Source organism: Pelodiscus sinensis, chromosome 17 (genome assembly GCF_052426305.1).
Source record: "Pelodiscus sinensis isolate ZL-2025 chromosome 17, ASM5242630v1, whole genome shotgun sequence".
Lineage (NCBI taxonomy): Eukaryota > Metazoa > Chordata > Testudines > Trionychidae > Pelodiscus > Pelodiscus sinensis.
Window position 1 is genome coordinate 4,961,328 of NC_143068.1, and position 20,419 is coordinate 4,981,746.

The 20,419-nt window shown below is 46.4% G+C and overlaps 1 protein-coding gene across 6 annotated transcripts in view; it reads right to left on the reverse strand.

The window, feature by feature from the left end:
* Positions 1-4,916: 4,916 nt before the first annotated feature.
* The window catches only part of DLGAP4 (DLG associated protein 4), a 373,686-nt gene continuing 358,183 nt past the window's right edge, over positions 4,917-20,419 (reverse strand). For 4 of the 6 annotated variants that reach the window (XM_075901397.2, XM_075901398.2, XM_025186422.3 and 1 more), the window contains 6 exons: positions 17,764-18,125; positions 13,796-13,887; positions 12,959-13,368; positions 10,351-10,442; positions 7,972-8,124; positions 4,917-6,759 (listed from right to left, as the gene is read on the reverse strand). In XM_075901397.2, coding sequence (XP_075757512.1) covers positions 6,541-6,759; positions 7,972-8,124; positions 10,351-10,442; positions 12,959-13,368; positions 13,796-13,887; positions 17,764-18,125 — 1,328 coding nt within the window. In that variant the 3' untranslated portion in view covers positions 4,917-6,540. Of the gene's footprint in view, positions 6,760-7,971; positions 8,125-10,350; positions 10,443-12,958; positions 13,369-13,795; positions 13,888-17,763; positions 18,126-18,511; positions 18,581-20,419 lie in introns of all 6 variants that reach the window. The other 2 variants (XM_025186419.3, XM_075901402.2) reach the window with 2 other exon arrangements.

Here is a 20,419-nt window from a genome sequence, read left to right on the forward strand (position 1 = left end):
TGCAAGCCTTGATACTGGCAGGAATGTTGAGACAAACCCTTTTAAGAACTTTACTGAATCTGTCTTGTGATAAATAGCTCCAGGCTGGGCGAGAGTCTAGATTTGCTGAAATAAATTTAATAGTAGACGTGGGCATGGAAGCAGACTTTCCTAGATTTCCTGGAGGCCCCATGGAGTGACACAGGCCAAGTAAGGAGGTGACTGCCCCTTGTATCTCCTGATGATATCATCCTATGAGCAGCCAGCTGTCTAGGTAGGAAAATACAGGGACGCACAGGTGCATTGCCATCACAGCATGCTGTTTGTAAGAGCCTGGGGAGCCTCTTGTTTTGGAAATGCTCTAGGCCCACCATAAACCCAGCACTCTCCTGTTGGCTGGGAAGATAGGCATATGAAAATAGGCATCTTTCAAACACGTCACTTTCATTCAGGGAGGAGATGGCGGCAGCTGGGATAATTATCCTGAATCTTGAATTGCAGAAGACGACATTCAGCTACCTGAGGTTCAGGATGGGTGTCCAACTCCTTCTCTTTGGGGATTAGGAAGTATTTGGCATTAAAGTCCGTCCCCTTATAACTAGATGGTCCTGGCTCCATAGCCCAAATGAATGAGAGAATCCAGGTCCGGCCTGAGAACATGTCTAAGAACGTGGCAGGGGAAGGAATTTGATCCTGTTGTTCAGGATGCAGTGTCATCTAAAAACCCACGTGTCTGATGCCACGCGAGAAGGAAACATGCTAGGCAGGCACCAAAAAGGTAGGAGACCAGCTGTGCATAGACTGGTTGATGACTTTTGAGTTTCCCAAATTATTTTCTTGGGAGGCTGCTGGATCTGAGGAGGGGATAGTAGTGGTGTGGGTGTGCCAGCCTGGCTGCCTCCAGGGCACTCTCAGTGGATTATAGGGCTTCTGATGCCGGTAGGTCCAAGGGGTTGGTGGGGATCCATGCGGCAGCACCTTAGAACATTTCCGGAGAGTCTTTCCATTCCCACCGAGTGGAGGTTGCCACAGCATCATAACCAGAGAGAAGAAACTCCTTGGTTTCCTTGCTGAAAGGGGAGAACTCTGTTGCGCTCAAAAGGGAGCTCTAACTGTCACCAGGACCTCTGGGCACAGCCTCAAACTCCTCCCTCAAACAGAGGACACCATGGTCCGGGAAGCCCTGTCCACTGCATCAAGTACCACCTGCAGACTTGGGCTAGTGTAGCTTATTTTGTTCTGTGACCACTCAGACAATCTAAGAATTTGGATACCATGGGAGAACTAATATTCCACAGCCTTAGAAAGAAGAAACAAATGCTTCTTTTCAGCCCTCAGGGGTCAGGGAACAGGTGCCTGCTGGGTCCCACATGCCCTTAGCAGGCTCCAAAATGGACTCGTTTAATGGAAGAGTCTCCTTGGAAGAAACCATAGATTGGAGAACATGTAGGATCCTGGATCACTTCCAGTCGGATCTGGGGAGAAGGATCATATGGCTAGAACAGATCAGGAATCAGACACCCACTGAGCCCTACTTGCACATGATGTGGCAGAGACAAAAACTCAACCACATGCCCTAAACACTAGTGATTCTGCTAGTACACAAGACCAGAGACCACACATAAAGAACAAGATCCAAGATATATCTATGGATAAAACTGAAAGAAGTCCCAAGTAATAATGCAATACTCTTAGAGTGGCCATGCACACTGGAAAAACACCAAGTCTCAAATGCAAGAAAGGGCTCAGGATCGAGCTGGAAGAACCTGCATTTTCTAGTCTAAAAACCTGTAAATGCAAGGCCTCTATCTAGCTGCTCAGCCAGGTTAATTTCACCATTGGGATACTAACTTGGGCAGACATGTCATGAAAGCACATGAGAAGTGTTAGGCTTTGAGTCACAGCCTATGGACTGTCCCACTTCTCTACACAGGGAGAGCTTTTCTTAAACGGTGCAGCACAGTTGGCTCTGTAGCTCCATGGGGGCATTTACAAGCACATGTCTGGCAGCAGAGAAGTGAGTTCTAGGCAAGGAACCCTTTTTGCCATCTGCTGGAGCATTTCAAAGAAGTTTTGCTGCTGCTTTTGTTTCAGAGTGCATCCATTTTGTAGTGACGCACAGGAGGGGCTACCAAAGCCCACTTCGATGACTTGAAACTTGTAGAAGTGGCCTTGAGCTAGTTCCATATGCTACAGCCAAGCAGACAGGGAGATTATATATCAGAACATACAAGAAAGTCAACAAACTACACATAGGGTGGGGTTTTCAACCCAAACGTTACATGCCGCTGCCATGATCACCTTTAGGAAGTGGGACGTAACAGGCAGGTGGATACTCCCACCCTTTAGAACAAAGCATTCTTATAAAGCCAGTTCTTCAGTGATCCACACAAAGCAGGAGTGCACAGGAACCAGGCTGCTGGCTTCTTTGCCAACAGAAGGGCCCACTTTCACTGACAAGTTCACGAGGGTAGAGAATCACAACCTCCTCCAAAAGGCTTTCCTTGCCCACAATGCTTAGAACACTCTCCTGTGTGTAGGCCAACGGCAGGTAGACTACAGGTCACAATACACTGCATCTTCCACGTACATAGCCACCTACTCCCATTAGATTGGGTCAGATACGGCTTTGCACCATATCATATCATAATCCTAGAGGGCAAGATCTCTAGGGAAGGGACTATATTTGTATGGCACCTAGCAAACTAAGGCCCTGATCCTTGCTTAAGGCTTAAGTGCTAGCATCATGCGACCAACATAACAACTCTGGCCAATTTGCAACTTGGTTGGTCCTCTGTGCAAACTGGACCATACTGTTAATCCTCCTGTGTTAGACCATCTCCCCACCACCATCGATTTTCCTATGCATCTGGGCCAGGCCCACCCTAGGAAACTAATGGCTATGTTGGGAGTCACAAAGCATAGGAGACAAAAGCGGAAAGGCACCAACAAGGTGCCATCTCTTTACTAGTCTGTACTGGAAGCAAGGTTCACGTTACAACGTGCTGGGCATCAGTCTAAGTACAAGGTTTCAACTTTCAAGGCTTCCCGTGGAATCTGAGTCACTTAAAAAAATATGGAAGAACAAACATGGGGCTAGACAGTTTCTTACGTCTGCACTGGAGCTAACGTGAAGTAAAGGAGGCTCAGGCATGGAGGGAAGTTTTGCACAATTCAAGATTTAAGAAGAAGCTCATGTTAATTGTAGCACTATGTACAATTGTAAAAAATCACATCCACATAGTATTAGATCATTCAAACGATCAAAATATTAAGCAGAGATTCAGGAAGTAGGTTTCAGGCTTGGGATTCTTATAATCGCTGTAGCTATCCTGTAATGCCAATCACTTCAATTTCCTGAGAACCTCTTCAGACTCCTAGGAGCTCTGTGCAAGCATTACTTTTCCCACTCTTAAAATTACTAACACTATTGCTATATCATTAGACTGATCCTAGCCCAGAGCTCGGGGGGTGGTGGTGGTGGGGTGTTCTTTCCTCCTTTTCCACTTCTTTGAGAAGAGATTAGAACTACTTTCCATTCTGGGGCAAAATAAGAGCGCTCAAGCAGTAATGACACCTGAAACTCAACTCTTTCTGCACTGCATGGACCAAAATGAGTCCCAAGATTAAAAAAAGGTTTCCTTCCTCCTAGCTTTTATAGTCAAACTGACATAATCAGCACAGGCCTGTGGGAGGCACAAGGAAGAGTTTATTTATTAGGTTTGATGTATTGCTGTCCTTTGGATAAATCAAAATGCTTTAAGCCTAGGGGGCCAGCTGGATTCTGCATGCCCTTCTTCAGACTTCATAACATCTAAACCACAATTTCATTCCTGGATTCAAAGATAATCTTCTCTAGGGAGAGGTGGTGAGAACATCCCCTTTCACTGGCAGAAGCCTATTTCAATGTCAATGGTTGTGCTATGAACTCTGGATCAGGAGGTAGTTCTGTTGCTACTTTGTCACCCTATTGGGGAAAAAACATACAAATGAGATCTTCTCGGCTGTAGGCTAGTGCTCAGGAGGCTAACGAGGTATGATGGAGAAATGGGAGACTTACTAGATTGCATTCAAGACACTGAAGTGAACACTGAAATACGCTAGTACACAACCACAGACAGTACAGCTGTACATACACAGTCTATTGCATCAGTTCAGACATTAGAGAAGTTGTGTTCATGTTGTTTAAACAACTCTCAACTCTGTCCTAGAGGTTAAGAAACCACCCATTAAAAAACCTAAACCTAAAAACTAAGGGGAAAATATGAAAGCTATAAACTGAGGTTAGTTTTGAATGTGATTCAGCCAGCTGTCCCTGCCTTTTAAAATCTTATTCCTCCACAAAAGTAAGGAGATACTGATATAATGAAAGTCTGATGGAGAAGCACACACTTGCTTCAGCTTGAGACATTCTGACAATGTCCCTTACTCCCCTCCATATGCATCAGCCAGGTGGGAGCGCCCTGTTTCAATGCCTGGCTAAAACCCAAGGAGCATGCTTAGAATTCTTTGTGCAGCTGACCCGGGGTGAGTGACTGAGGAAGCGTGAATGGTCCCCACTAGACTTACAGAGGCTGTTCAGAAGCTCATCAACGTAGGCTACAGTCCACAACACTGAACCCAGAAAGCAATTGTTTGACTGCTTTTAGGAGTACCCCAGTAGTCTGGGTACCTTTGGAAAGGAGATGAAGATGAATTCACATTCTACATGTTTCTAATTTTGCAATGCTAAGAAATTCTAAAAAGCCTGATTTAAAAACAAAATCCAGCAAGTCAACATCTTCCACCCATAAAGTTAAAAACCAATACTGGATTTGAGCCACTTTGATTATGGTTAAACATTCATAGATTCTCATTCCAGGCTACAAGATCTATATGGTAAGTAGGCAGGAAAAGAAATCTGTCATACTACATAGTCATAAACACAGTATACAGTATTCACTTAGATAGGGTTTAGGTTTTTATTTTATTTGCCTTTTTGATCACCAATACCCTGGTTTAAATTCCGTTGGAATTTCCCCCACATGAAATTGACACAAGATTTCCCCACTCAAACAACATGATTGCTCAACTTGGGGGCAAGTGTTTGTTTTGGGGGGGGGGGGGTGGAAGAGAACGCAACGCTGGCATTCAGTCCCAACTCCAAGAAAATAACTGAAAAAGGGGTGTGAGGGGGGAGAAGGAGCTAAAAAATAGTTAAAACATTTAGCAACCCCTCCCCCACACCAAAAAAAGAAAAATGAAAAAAGCATGGGATACAGGGAAAAATAATCTGATTACACACAGGGTATATATTTTTACACACACTTTTACACACAGCTAGATATAGTACATGTAAAAATATATGCTATACATACACCCACTCTCACTGAGGTGCTTTTAACACACCACTTGCACGTGTGTATGGGTATGTATATGTGTGTATGCATTAAATATACAGATCCTAATAAGTGTATATGTGCATATGTACACATACATACAGGTAGGCAGGCTGCCAGCCTGCCATTAACTACCCTCCCGTTCTTTTTATAGAAATCCCAGTCTTCCACCCTAACACACCATATCATTACACCCCTTCGTCCCCTTGAAACAGGTCCCCCACTGCGTAGCAGCTGCTTTTTCAACAAGTGATTCTCAAGGAAAATAAAATTTGTAGAAAGGGAGAAAATAAGCATGTGTGCATGTGTGCGCGCGTGCACGCGCGTGCAGGAGGTGGCAGTGGTGTGTCACTTGTGCCACCACATCATCCTTCCAGCTCCCATTCTGTGCCTGGAGCGGGGCCCATCTTTCTTTCGGAATTGGCCAATGGAGTGGGGCCCCCATCACACCTTATTGCACACATTTGCAACTCTGCATTACATTCCATAGATCTTTTCCTCTTTCCGCTTCAAATACATAGATATGCGAACCCTGCTGCCCTACCCCTGCCCTTTGCCTCTATACCCTCCCACCCACCCCCACTAAAAGAAAAAAAAGAAAGGCTGCTTGCTAGCAGAGTGCAACAACAGTACACACTGAACAGATGTTCTCTTCGGGAGCTCTGTGGAAGAGAGGTTATTTCTAACACAGTAAACAAAGCCATGCAAAAAGTGGAGAGAGAGGGTGGATAGGGTAGAATAAGAGGTAGAAGAAAAACCCTAGGGATAAGGAAGAACAGAGCTGAGGAGAGGGAGAAAGAACGCAGCATGGCAAGTGCTCAAGGCTTCATTTTTTTTGTCGTCCTCTTCTTGTAAACAAGCTAATAATTTTCATTAGAGTGAACAAGTAAAAAGATTGAAGTTCCAAGTCTGAGGGGCTGGGGCTTCTAGGAGTCTGATCAGTCTGTTCAGCAACACCACAGCCAGTGAGAGAAAACATGAGGGGGATTTTTTTGTTGTATGGGGGTTTGGTTTTTTTTAAATCTTCATTACTTAACGCGGAGAGAAAAAAAGCCAAATTGGGAGCCCTTTGTCAGGTTGGCTCAATGTCTCTAGACCGAATAAATCACGCTAAGTTTAGAGAATTTTTTTTTCCTTTTTAATGATTTAGAAAAACACGTGTTTCCTTCCTCTTCCCCTTTTCTCAAAGACGGGTTTGTGCCTCAGGGACGTAGATTTCAATGCTGTCCGCGCTCTCCGTGGCAGAATTCTGCCGGACAGAGGCAGCCCGCTTGGCTGCCATGAGACGCTTGCGAGCTTCCTGGCGTTGCTTATCCACAGAGTCAGAGGCTTTGTCCCGGTTCAGTGGGGTTTTGGGCTTGGCTGGCTTCTTTGGCACTGGAGGGGGTGGTTTCTTCTCTTCCTTTAAAAAAGACAGTAAGAAGACAGACAAAACATAAAATAGAAATGCACATACAAAAGTTCTCTCTTTCTTGAGACAACAAGGAAAGAGGATGATTTGTGGCCCAAAGGGGGATACACCTTTCAGCAAGTGTATGCGGAAAAAGGATTCTGGCCCAAGATTCTTGTTATTACTCCCTGCTTTCCCACATAACAGACGATGCAGAATCCCACCCTGGGAAGATCTGGGTTTGCAGGTTGTTCTTAGGGCTTAATGATGAGTCAAGAGCATGCTGAGTAGACTTAAAGAGGCAGAACAGCAGTGTGCAATACAAGCTTTAAAACAAATAAAAGGAAGTTCTTCTTCACACAGGGCATAGTCAATCTGTGGAACTCCTTGCCTGAGGAGGTTATGAAGGCTAGGACTATAACAGGGTTTAAAAGAGAACTAGATAAATTCATGGAGGTTAAGTCCATTAATGGCTATTAGCCAGGATGGGTAAGGAATGGTCTCCCTAGCCTCTCTTTGTCAGAGGGTGGAGATGGATGGCAAGAGAGAGATCACTTGATCATTACCTGTTCGATTCAGTCCCTCTGGGACACCTGGCATTGGCCACTGTTGGCAGACAGGGTATTGGGCCGGATGGACCTTTGGCCTGACCCAGTACGGCCATTCTTACGTTATTATATGTTCTTAAGCTTTATAATACACGAGCAGTGACTCATGCACACCCACATCACACAACTGATGTAGGATGCATGCATAGAAATAAAGCACACGCTTGGGTTTAAAGTGACATGGTTTTCGCAGGCACTGATTACAGCCTGCTCAGTATAAACTTAGCCTCTTTATCCAACACATTTAATAAAAAGCTTGTCACCTCCCGCTATGTAAATGTGCACCCTTTACTCAGCCACCCTTTACCCCAAACAGTTTTTTCCTGAAGGTTTCAGCAGTTTAAAAATCCACCATTTCATTTTATCCTATAGGAATCTTCTTGATCCAATTCACAGGAGATTAGGTGTATGTGTAGGGGGAGACTTCTTTCTGTTTCTGAACATGCACTATTTTAATTACATGCATTGAAGTACAGAGTATGCAGAAAACAGAAGCAGTCCCAGAAATCTAATCCATGAGACTGTAGGTTAAGAACACAGAGCTATAACAGAAGGGCTGTTGCTGACTCAGCAGAGAACACAATATTTTGGTCACTCTTAACTGCCCCATGCTCACCTTCTTCTCTGGTGTTTCTGCCAATTGCCAGCTGTTAGCCTTTAGGTGGTAGAGCTCATCAAATTTCATGCTGATGTCTTCAATGGACAACTGCAAGAGATCCCAAAACCCAGCGAGATCCTGGGCTGTGGGTCTGGGATTGGCATTGGGGTTCTGCAAGGGAGAGCATAGCAACAAGAGAATAATCAGAAACGGCATGTCACTGAAGTCATGAGATTGCGGTAGTCTGTGCCCCCCGCATCCCCCTCCTGTTCTGAAATGTGATTTGTCCTTTTCATATGTGTTCATTTTTTTAAATTGTATCCTTTGGTATATATGGTTGTGACTATTTTCTTCCACTATTTGATCTGAGGAAGTGGGTCCGGCCCACGAAAGCTCATCATCTAATAAACCATCTTGTTAGTCTTTAAAGTGCTACATTGTCCTGCATTTTGCTTCAGCTACCCCAGACTAACACGGCTACATTTCTATCACTGTTCTTTTTACAGACATTCTTATACTGTACTCATCAACAGGGCTCAACAAGTAATACAATCTACTTGCCCGTGGCGAGTAGATTTTAACCCGGAAGAGCCGGATTTGGGCGATTTGCGCATGCACAGATCGCCGGACAGCACGGCTGGCGAGCGGGGCTTGCCGTGGTTCGGCGAGCCCTGCTCATCAACTTAGTATGAGCACATTTCAACAGCAATGAAACAAGATGTGCATATAGTGGAGTGTCTTGCAGTGGGTAGGGGGTTTTAAAATATACATGTTATGTGTTAATGTTACAGAAGTGAAAAAATTGTGCCTTGCACTTGGAGCGATGGTGGTAATTTGTGCTGTATCTTTGTACTAGGAGGAGTTCATTTCACAGCCTCTGATCAGTCCTCAGAGAAAATTCTGTCTCCCACAGACAGACAGACGTCACTCGTGAGATCTTGGTCCTGCCTGGCCAACCCTGACAACATTTACCATAAGAGAGACCCAATATAGAATCCAAGTACATGTTGGTAGCAGGAAGCAAAACAGCTGCTTAGCTTAGTGCTAATCCCACAGAGCTACCATGCCAAAATTCCTAAATTTGAATTCAGAGACCAGAAAATTTGTGGTTTCCTTTTTAGGCATCCAGATGCTATGGTAATACTTAAAACAACAAAGACTGGACAAAATGTGAGCAGACCAAATAGGATGTAGCCTGAAAACAGGAGTGCCACTTGATGCACTGAAATGCAAACAAGCTGTTCTGATGTCAGAAGCAGAAAACTCTCTCAGAAATGGAACCGTGGGAATTTAACATCAACTCAAAACTGACCTGAGAGATTCTCAGTAGAGGACAGCAGTTTCTCCAGACAGGTTCCAAGCAACCTGGTGCTGGGGCCCTGAAAAATCTGAGCTCTGCACATGTATCTGGCTTTCCCAGTGCTCAGCACACACCACTTGTGTCAGATTTTAAAAGATCTTAGCACTCAGCAGGCACCCAACATGCTGAGCTCCCAGGATTCTCTGCCAGCGCAAATGTCATTACAGCTATCAGCAGCAAACCCAGAAAGCAGTCATTTAACACTACTCCTATTTTCATGGCCCATAACTTTCCCAAGAGCGGTCCATGGGGGCTGTAGCTTGACTCCTCTCTCAGCCTGAAGGCTAAAGTATTTTCCCCAGAAAGTTTTAACAAAAGCTGCTTAGTCTTGGCTGAAGTGTTCCTTAAAGAGCTTTCATCCTGGGATAAACCTAGACATGGTGTTTTACCAACTGTCCCGTCAAAACCTCAGCCAGGACAAGCAAGTTTGCCATGTTTGAAAAAGTCTGATTCAAACAGTATTTTACAAGGAACTGGAACTATGGGCATGGTAAGGTTCCATCAGTAATGTAAGCTGTTTTCTGAGGTTTGGGGGCTTTTCACAAACACTTCCTTCCATGCTAACCCTTGGCAGTTCACCCTGAAAAGCAGTTCAGAGTAATAAAATACGTGGTTCAAACAGACACCTCTGCTGCCTACCAGGATTCTAGCCTGGAGCAAGTTTATACAAACGGATACTTCCAGCCAAATTATCCCTTCCAACAGACTGTCTACCATGGAAGTCAGTGAGACTGATGAACAGGCATCCCAGGGAAGAACATGGCTTTAATGCCGCATACCTACACCAAGAACTGATGTGAGATCTCCAGGCAACTCTTCCTTGGTTGCTGAACTGACAGTAAGTGAATGTTAAGAATGGTAGTCTCCTGTTATAGCACAGGTTGTTTAGTTTTTATTTAAAAAAAGCCATAATTCATTGCTGGCACCGGGAAATGGCCTTGCTCTATTACACACAAGAGCTGCTTCAGCTCAGCAGTACAGAGCTGTGGTTACATTTTACAAAGTTACTGTCATTTTACAAAGTTACTTTTACTTACCAAGTTTTGCTCACACAGGCCCCGGAACTGCTGGAACTTCTGTGACATTAGTAGCTGTGCGCTGCCCACTGCACTGAGGACTTTTCCTAAGACTACAGAAAGAAAAAGGAATTAAAGAGCTGTAAATTAAAAAACCCAGCTAAATGCAGCAAAGAATGTTTCAAAAGAATAAGATGCTTCTTAGTATTTATAGACATTGGCTTATACTAGTTCTATGACTGAAGCTGTGGTTTTTTACTCATGTTTTAAGCAAGCCCTGTCACTAAGGCTGTTTCCAGACTCAGGGGTTTTTTCGAAAAAAGTAGGCTTTTTTCGAAAAAACTTCCCCTGCGTCTAGACTGCAGCCGCATTCTTTCGAAATTAAATCGAAAGAACGCGGCTTTTCTTTCGACAGCGGTAAACCTAATTCCACGAGGAAGAACGCCTTCTTTCGAAAGTGCTCTTTCGAAAGAAGGCGTTCTTGAAAGCAAACAGGCTTTTTAGAAAGAGAGCATCCAGACTCACTGGGTGCTTTCTTTCGAAAAAGCGGCTTGCTTTTTCGAAATTCCGCGTGCAGTCTAGACGCTCTCTTTCAAAAGAGGCTCTTTCGAAAGTATCTTTCGAAAGAGCCTCTTTCGAAAGAGGCTTGCAGTCTAGACATAGCCTAAGGATTGTTTGTTACAAATGGATGCATTGCCCCTGGGTCACTGTATATTTTGCTCTCCCTTGTTTCCAACCAAGGATGGCAGACAGAATCACAGCGAGTCTCTGTTGGCAGTAGAGATTCACTGAAGTTCCAGGGCAGAGGACTTGTTTTTGTGTATATTTCACAGAGCAGAGAGGACTTGGGCCTATGCTATGGGGCTAAAAATGACATTGTGGATGTTTGGTTGGGAACCACCTAAGCCTAAACATCAACATGGCTACCTTCAGTCCCTCAGTGGGAGACCTGCTGACCCAGGCTGAGTCTGCTGCAAGTTTTGATTTTTTAATGTTATGCAATGTAGGCATGCCCTTGGAAACCAGTTTGATATGCTCGAAGCCGTTCCCCAATATGCATTTAGAGAAAGTGAATTCAAGAGGCCCAAGAGTTTATTCTACATAGAAGGGAAGCTGTATTCCAGCTGCGATAGACTACTTCACTTACTGTCCAATTTGTGCACAGCACTATTGATATTGACAGCGCTGTGCTTGCTCGAACAGAGGGCACTAAAATCATTAGAGTCGAGCCTACAGCAAGGTTGAAGAATGACAAGCCTTTTAAGGCTCGATCTATCAGCAAGCCCCCACTGATGGTGCAATGCCCCTGACCGGCAGACCTCAGCTCACTCTTCCAAACATAAGAGGCTCACGAGGAGGGCAGATCAAACGTCTCTTCACACAAAGGTTCAAAACTCAGTGGTTCATAAATATCTAGGACGACAAAGTATTGAGGTTCTTCAACTGACGGCCTCTTCCTCGGAGTGCTCAGTGGCACGCTTAGGTGTGTTTGGGCTTTTTACTGTTTAAGGCTTAGCTGAAGACAAAGCAAGGGCTCTCGACTACACTGCAGAGTCACATGGCAGCAAGGAACTTGATGAGAGATCCTGTGCCTATTCATTTTCTGGGCACGAGCTGGACTCTCCACACACAACTTCAGACTTAATTCTGCATCAAAGAATTTGCTGGGAAATATCCAGTAAGAGCTGGATGGACCCAGTTCCCCTATTACTCCCTTGCTCAAATGAGTAAGGGCTGCTCAGCCTGTGTAGGGAGAGAGCAAAGGCTGGTTCCTTGATACCGCCCCAGCAAACAAGTGGGTGAGGAGGGTCCATGAATGGGACCCGCCCTGCACTGCTTGTCCAACTTGCTAGCCAGCCTAGTTGGCTTGGTGTCTGGAGGCTGGGGGAAGGGAAATGAAGGCAAAAGGGATGATGTAAGCCACCCCCTCCCTTCCCAAGTAGGGAGCAGTGATTTGTGTCTGAGTCACTCCTGGGGCAGCACAGCACGCAGCATTACACCCCAGCCTCAGTAAAAATCATGTGACCCACATTTACATTCCTAAGTAACCCCACTCTGTTTGCTTGGTATGATTCTAGAGTCATCCCACGCAGCCCCTTCCTAGCCAGCCCCACCCTTTTCCTGTGGCAGATTGTTCCAGGGTATGTCTACACTGGGATACAAGACCCACAGCATGGTCACAGCTGGCCCATTGCTTGCAGGGTTAAACATTGCTGTATGGATATCTGAGCTCAGGGAACCCTTCCCGCCCAGAGCCTGAGGCAGCTGTCCTGGCCCAATCCCTGGTTTTTATCCCGGTGCAGACGCACCCTCACTGTCAAAGAGTCTTCAAAAGTGACAAGGAGTCCTGTGGCACCTTACAGACTAACATATGCATGCATCTGACGAAGTGGGTCTTTGCCCACGAAAGCTTCTGCTCCAATACATCGGTTAGTCTACAAGGTGCCACCAGACTCCTTGTTGCTTTTGCAGATCCAGACTAACACGGCTACCCCTCTGATAAAAGTGTCTTCAGTTATTCGGCTTCATTTTTCCTAAATTTTATCCCACTGTAAATTTATGGATCAGGCCACTAACCAGCTTTCCACCCCACCATTCTCCCCAGTGCCATGCAGTTCTCAGCACTCACCTTCTTCAGAGAGATTGTTCTCTTTGGTCTCCTGGTCCATCTGACGGCACCATCCTTCTAACCTTTCTGTTTCTGCCTGCAGCAGTTTCAGAAACCAGTACCCATCCCGCCTGCAGGTTCCTGGTTGTGTCGGTTCGGACGGTGAGTTGGAGGACGTCTCGAGCCAAGGGTCTGGAGGAGGGAGAGATGAAGGCTCTAGGGCTGGGTCACTGCTATCTCCATAGGAGAGGTTTCTCTTGAACTGGGAGGGCTTGACTGGTTGCCTGGTACTGGCATCAACGCTGACGGAGTTGTGGCGTGGGGGACAATCAGCAAGACTTCTCTCAGATGATTTACTGCTTGAGTGATTGGGTTCCTGTGCCTCGGAATCGGTGTCCTGTTTGGAGGACATACTGCGAGAGTGGTTGTTCCTGCAGAAAAAGCAGGAGCAAGAGAATGAAGGGGAGCCTGAGACTGGCTGGATTCACACACTAGTGCACAATGCAATGGGTTTGTTTATGGTGTTTGCAGCTGAGCCTTGTTCTCTTCAGCCCCACCCCCTTACACACACCACACATGCAGCCAGACAAAATTATACAGCTGCCTCCTTACTGCAACAGGCCATTCAGACAAAATGACTGATGTGCATCTATAATTACATCTTGGGTTCACCTTTTATTTCAAGCTCCCATTGATTTAAGCAATTTACATTACAGAGCAAGATTTATTTTTTTTAAATAAAAACATGTGCTGCTCAACACAGCATTTAAACATGAAATAGAGGCGAGACACGAGACTAAGCTAAATGGCAAAGCGCAGTTTCAGAGGCTAAATTAAAAGCCTGTATCTTTCACTTACCGCCACTCGTCCTCTACCTGTACCCCGATGGACTGGAATTTGGTAGTAGGTGTAGGGGGCTCCTCCTTTGCCACTGGCTGAAGGCAGTCAACCTTATTAAGCAAAATACAAACAAGGAACAAAAATGTGCTGCTGGAATTTGCATCAGAAGAGCAGGAGAGCTGCATGCACACACAAAGCAGACAGATGCTGTAAACCAGTTTGAAGACTGTTCTAGGATGGACGGCACAATAGTGCTAGCCTAAGAAGTCACCAGTGCCCCAATCAGTTGAGGCGGTCAGATTTTATTCCTGGCCCTGTGGTAATCAGACAGCCATTCTAGAGCTGACTATTGACTGCCACGATAGAAACAGCAGGTAGGGGAAGGCTTTGGTGCCTCAGAGTAGGGATGTTAAATATCGGTTAATTGAATAGTCGAGTAACCTCATGACATTTTATCGGTTAGTCGACTATTCTATAGTCCCCGAAGGCAGGGCTGGCAGCCAGTGTATCAGAGGCAGCAGCACGGGGTGCCAGGTGGGAGCTGGTCCACAAGGGGAGCCAGTTTAAAAACTAGCTCCCCTTGTGGATCAGCTGCCTGTCACCTTATGCTGCTGCTTCCGAGACCCATTCTGAGGCCTACCTGCTACGTAAGGGGCATCTGTAGTACAGAGATTCTCAAACTTCCTGAAGTCTAGCACCCTCCTAACTCCCCAACCAAGAACAATGTGGAAGTCCTGAGGAGTTAGTTGTAGCCGTAGGTGAACTCCAGGTCCTGGAGATAGGGAGGCTTGGGTCACCTATGAGCACCCTGACCACAGAATAGAGTTAGGAAGCAGTGTTCCCTCTAAGATTTTCCATCCATGAGAAGAGTGAGTTGTGTCTTGTGCACCAATATTGAGGTCATGTGCAATTGTTCGGACGGGTGCCACTGTGGCACCCAAGTTATAAACCTCTCCCTTTTCCCCTCCACTGCCACATCTCCCACCCTCCCCTCGCCCCATCTTCTCCCCTGGTGCCTGCTACTGCCCTCCACCCCTCACCCTCCTCTGCTGTGCTGGCTCCTGCCCTTCTCACTCCCCTCAGTCCTCCTGGAACCTGCCCCCTTCCCCACCCCCTCTTACCCATGCACCTGCCCTTCCCTTCTCCGGTGCCCACCCCTCCTCACACCTTCCTCTGCCCATCTGTCCTGCTTCTCTGCTCTGCCCTCTGGTGCCCATCCCTCTCCACTCCCCATGTCTGCCCTTCTGCTTGACCCCCACAATCCCCGACACCTGCTCCTTCCCTTACCCCCTGCATCCTCTTAGTGCCTCCTCCTTCCCCTCCAACCTCTGCCCCCCCTTAACCTCTTCCTCCCTGGTGCCCATCCCTTCACCAGTTCTCCTCATGCCCCTCTGCGCCCTCACATATGGCTTGTTCCAGCCCCTGCCTTTCTCATGCCCACCCTCTTTTCAACCCCTCTTCTCCCAGTACCCACTCCTCCCCTCTCCTCTTCCTCCCTCTTGCCTTCTTTGGCCCTCCCCCTGTCTCTCCCAGCATCACCTTGTCCCCTCCCCTCTCCCAGACCCACTGACACCTTCCCATCCCCGCCCCTGCCTTTCCCCTGCATTGTCTCCTCTTGCCTCCCCCCCACCCTGGCATTTCTCTCTCCCCTACCGTGTCCCTTGGTGCCTCTTCCCCTTTCTTCTTCTGCCCTTGCCCCCTTCTCTACCCTCAGCATAAGCCCCTTCTCCTCACCCACCTTTCTCTTAGTTCTCCCTCTGCTCCTTCCCTAACCTTCTGCCTTCCTGATATGTACACCCCTCAACTGCCTATAGCTCCCTGGAGCCAGGGCCGTGGTGCTATTTTTAGTACCCCTGCCCTTGCCCAGGAGCAGTTTCACTGCATCCTGGCTCCAGTCCAGGTACACAGGGCAGCTGCCCGCTACGTGGCCCCAACCCCAGGTGCAGCTAGGGCTGAGTGGCAGCTGGGACCGGGACCATGACAGCAAAAATAGCACCATGGCCAGTCCTGGAACCAGGAAGCTAGAGGAGGGTTGAGGGGTGCAGGTGTGCCGGGACTCAAGCTGGGGCCATAGAGCTATTTTTAGGACATATCTGGTCCAGGCTCCAGATATGGCAGCTGCCGCGTGAGCTACGTGGTGGCTGCCCAATTGCTCCTGGGGCAGTGTAGCCACCCACCACATGGCTCAGCCCCGGGAGCAGCTGGGGCTGCGGCTGTGCTGAGGGACTGAAATACTTGGTGTGGGCTTGAGCAAGTACACACCTTACAGGCAACTCTGTTAGGGAGGAGCGGACTGAAACAGATGGACTCTTTAAAAAGGAATCTTTCCCCTCCACTTGTACCTCACCTCTTTTGCTCCAACTCCCACTGTTTCTGTGGGGAAGAATCAAACAAGGTGACATGGAATCTACTATGCCAGCTACACTCCAGCACCAGAACAATACACAACCCAATTTAAAGCCTGACGTTGAAAGTACCGTCTGCACTGCCAAACTTTGAGGAAATTCAGAATGATTAACTGTAAACAAGACACACTTAAAAAACAACAAATAGTCTTTAAGGTGCTGCAAGACTAACAAAAAACATAGACGGTTATCATGAGCTTTCGTGGGTACAACTTCTTCAGTGGGTTGTGCCCATGAAAGCTCATGATCCCCTTCTATGTTTTTTGTTTGTCTCTAAGGTGCTGCAGAACTATTTGTTGTTCTAAGTTTTTCCAGTTACACGTTAACATGGCTCCCCCTCTGAAACTTGTGGACAAGATGCCAAGCAAGGACTAACCTGCCTGGTTTGGGTTTGGCTTCAACATAGAAGAGTTTAACTTGGTTATACAGAAATGCCTATTATGCTGGATAAAGGGTTGGTTCAATCTGATGCACAAAACTGGAAATTCTGAAGCTGTAGAAGATGCATATTAAACTGCACTTTCAGACCCATCTCACATCTGCTGAATCCACATGCTTTGCATTTAAACTTGAAGTGCAAAGGTTACTACTTTAGCATTTCAGAAGGTGACAAAACCAGGTGCTTGAGGATACAACAGATGAACATAAGTGTAGGCACCAGCATCTGAAATTCTGTCCATAAGTAAATGGACAATAGATTTCGAGACTTTTTTAAAATAAACTCTAAAGTAGCCTTTGCAGGACAAAGCTTGGGTACGCTCTTCTTCCTGAGCAGTTTTCAGTGAGCTATAAAGCTAGCAACTAATTTTCATTAGTTTGCATATTCTGTTGGCTTCTAATACAGAGAACCAATATAGGTGAAAAGGGGGCGCTCCCACATACAGACTGCATCAGAGACCTGGTGCTAGAATGATTACAAACGACACAGCCCCAAACACGCTTCCGTGTTCTGTAAGAGAAGACTTTGAACCTTATATGAAGCTATGCCTTGAACTCAGGTATTGCACTGCAGGCTGACCTTAAAATAAGTATATGGCTCACAAACTCTAGCATTTGTGCACAGGTACTTTTGACAAGAAGCCTCTTTAATGAGAATTACCCATTTAAACAGAGCTGCGTTATTTTGACGCGCTGCAACTCTGGAATGAACACACTCCAGTTATTGGGAGTAACTTGTTGTATTTCACTTCTGAGGGCACTGGATGGTTAACCACTTTGTAAAACAGTATCTTTAGTTGTTTGGGTGGGTTCAGCAGCACTTTTTGGTTATACAAGAAACCCTTGTCTTTCGCAGTGGATGCATTCCTGGCACCCCTGTGAATGGGAAAATTTGTAAATACTGGCCAGCCATGATTTCTGGCTCCCACAGTGAGCGGATTCCCTTGCAGGGGCTGGGAGCTGCAGAGAACTCACCATGGGCCCCCAACACTCCCCACAAGCTGGGACAGGAGCACCCCCCATGAATAAGCAGGACTGCAAATAGCGAGTCTGCAGATCAGGAGGGTCTCCTGTAACACACATGCTAACTGGACAAGTTAAGAACATTCTCTCTTACACAAAGGAGAACAAACTATTCCATACTTGTATTCCTATAGATGACAGCTTCCTTTTGGGGATATTCTCCACCTTAGGCTCTTCACTAGTCAGAGTTCCTTTGTCACTTTTCAAAGTTGCATTTTTCTGGGGTAACTCTGGAGCATCTCTGGCTTGAGTCACAAGGCTGCCTCTGGTCACACTGGGGGTTCTGGTGCTGTCTAAGCTGTCTGAAGAATTACTCAGTCCTGACTGGCTGTTGACTTCACTCTTGTGGTCCTGGCTATCCAAATAGGTATCCTGGGCTGATTCAGTGCTGCTCTGCACGGTGACAGAGATGAACGGCTTCGAGGTGGTCCGAGGTGGGACTGGGGGCGGTGTCTTTTTATATGCCACTAGGCATGATGAACCTGCAATAGCAGAGGTGGGAAGGAGCAAGAGAGGAATTGAAGAGAATGCAACAGAGATACAATAAGAGAAAGAAAAGCAGGTCAATCAATAACATTCAGGAGAAATCTCCAAGTAGAAATCTGAAGAAATGCAGAAATACCAATCAAATGCCAGCAGCCTGCACCGAGTGACCCACACCAAAGCATTAAAAGGAGGGTGGGAGGGGAGGAGGGAGCCAGCACTATCTTGCAATGAAGTGCAAGAGAAACCACATGAAGTGAGAGAGGTTTGAAGGTGGAAAAGGGGTAAAGAAGATCCTGCCAAACTGCTAGAGTGTTTGATAGGAAAAAGCCACCACACAGTTGTTCTGTGGAACCCCAATTTTTTTGTTAATTATATTTAGTGCCTTGGTAAAGCCAAACTCTCAGGTCTTTGTTCCCATCAGTTGATATCCGGACCAGGCTGGTGTTTGTTCCTACAAAAGGGAAAGAGTCCATAAGGGTTTCTTCCAGCACATAGTAGCTATAATGCTCACAAAGCATTGTTTTAATTTCTTCAAAGGGGTTTAGTTGCCTAAAGAAATGCAGAAATACCAATCAAATGCCAGGATTTTCAGAAGGACCTATCTACATATTTAGAACCCTAAATACATTTAAAAGACTGGCTCTTAGTGCAAAGTACATGATTTGCCAATATTAATTTGAGAACTGGAAACAGATATCTAGCATCTTCCCACATGCACACAGCTCAGTTTAGGGAACTGCAAGTCAGGTTGGATTCATGGGAATAAACACACCACTACCATCAGTACAGAGGTTCTGCATATAGAACAGTCTTAGCAATAAATCAGTCAGTAGCCATCACATGCCAGCACTTAAAACATAAGCAACTAGGAAGTGCAGGTTGAACCTCTCCAGTCGGACATCATCTGTGGTCTGGCATGATTTGAGTTAGAAGGATGTCCACTTATAATAGGCGTGGCCAAGTGTCCTGTGGTCCCATAAAGCTTGTTATGGCTCTCTGCGTTCTGTGCTGCTATTTAACTCTAAGTTACCCCTAAATGTCTTCTAGGAGCCCACCAAGCAGTGGCAGTGTTGGGAACGTTGCTGGACAATACTGACCTCTTGTGGTTTGGCACAGGTCAGATCCTGAGGGTGCTGGACTAGAGAGGTTCAACCTGTATCATGTGTACCACTGAGAGTTTGGTATTTCCACACAAGAGACATAGGTGAACACTGCCACCTCTAGAAGAGAGCTGAAGCAGAGACCTCACAGAAGCTCACACAACAGACATGACTACTTTGAAGCGCTAACCATTTAGGAGTTTAGATTAGGATTCTGAAGGTGCTGCTAACCTAGTATAGACATAGCAGTGTCCCTTCAGGACTACCCCAAGGTTTTAAATTGGCCGTTTTAATGTGTTAAAGGCACACAGTTATATCCACACTGAAACCAGGACAAGACCTTCATGTTAATTTTCTCAATAGCATTACTCATGCACTTACCTTGGATGCGACACTGAAAGTCCACTAGCAGTAGTACGTAAGGCAGTGACGGGCAACCAAAAATACGGAGTGGGCCACATGAATGGTCCTCCTTCACCTCAGAGAGATGCAGCAATCTGTCGCCTACTGGGGTTCCACCTGCTGCCCCATTGTCTCTCACCTACCCCATACATCTCTTGTGCACTGGGACCCTGCCCTCCCAACACTTTCTATTCCTCCCGCGCCCTCCCAACACTTTTGGACCACCACAAATCTTCTGGTTTGCACTCCATCCATCCCTGCTCCTTCTTTTCCTCCCAGAGCTTGAACAGCTGATGTGTGGCACTCCAGCTCTTGGAGCTAGGGGAAGGAGCAGGGATGGAGCGTGCATCAGGTGATTTGTGGTATCTGAAAGTTCTGGGAGGGGAGGAGTAGGAAGTGCAGGGCTCTGGCTCTCCAGTGTACAAGAGGCACATGGAGGAGTGGGGCTGACAGGGGGTTTGTAGGCTGCCCACCACTGATGTAAGGGAATTTAACAATCACCAAGAAACATTTCCTAAAGTCAACTACAAGAGGTCCAGCTTCTGACTCATGCAAATGAAAAGTAACCACATGCCCATCCTTGGGCCAGTTTATTCCATTAAGTCACCCAAACTAAGTGCTTCATATCACTGAAAAATAGCCACTAGACACTATGGATAATCAGCCGGTGGGACAGGAGCAACAGTCTAAATCACCACTTAGGTCTCTGCATGGAAACTGAAGCAGCCTGCAGTCAATGTAGGATAGGAGAACCTGCATGCTTTGCTTCAAGTGCTTTTAGATACCCT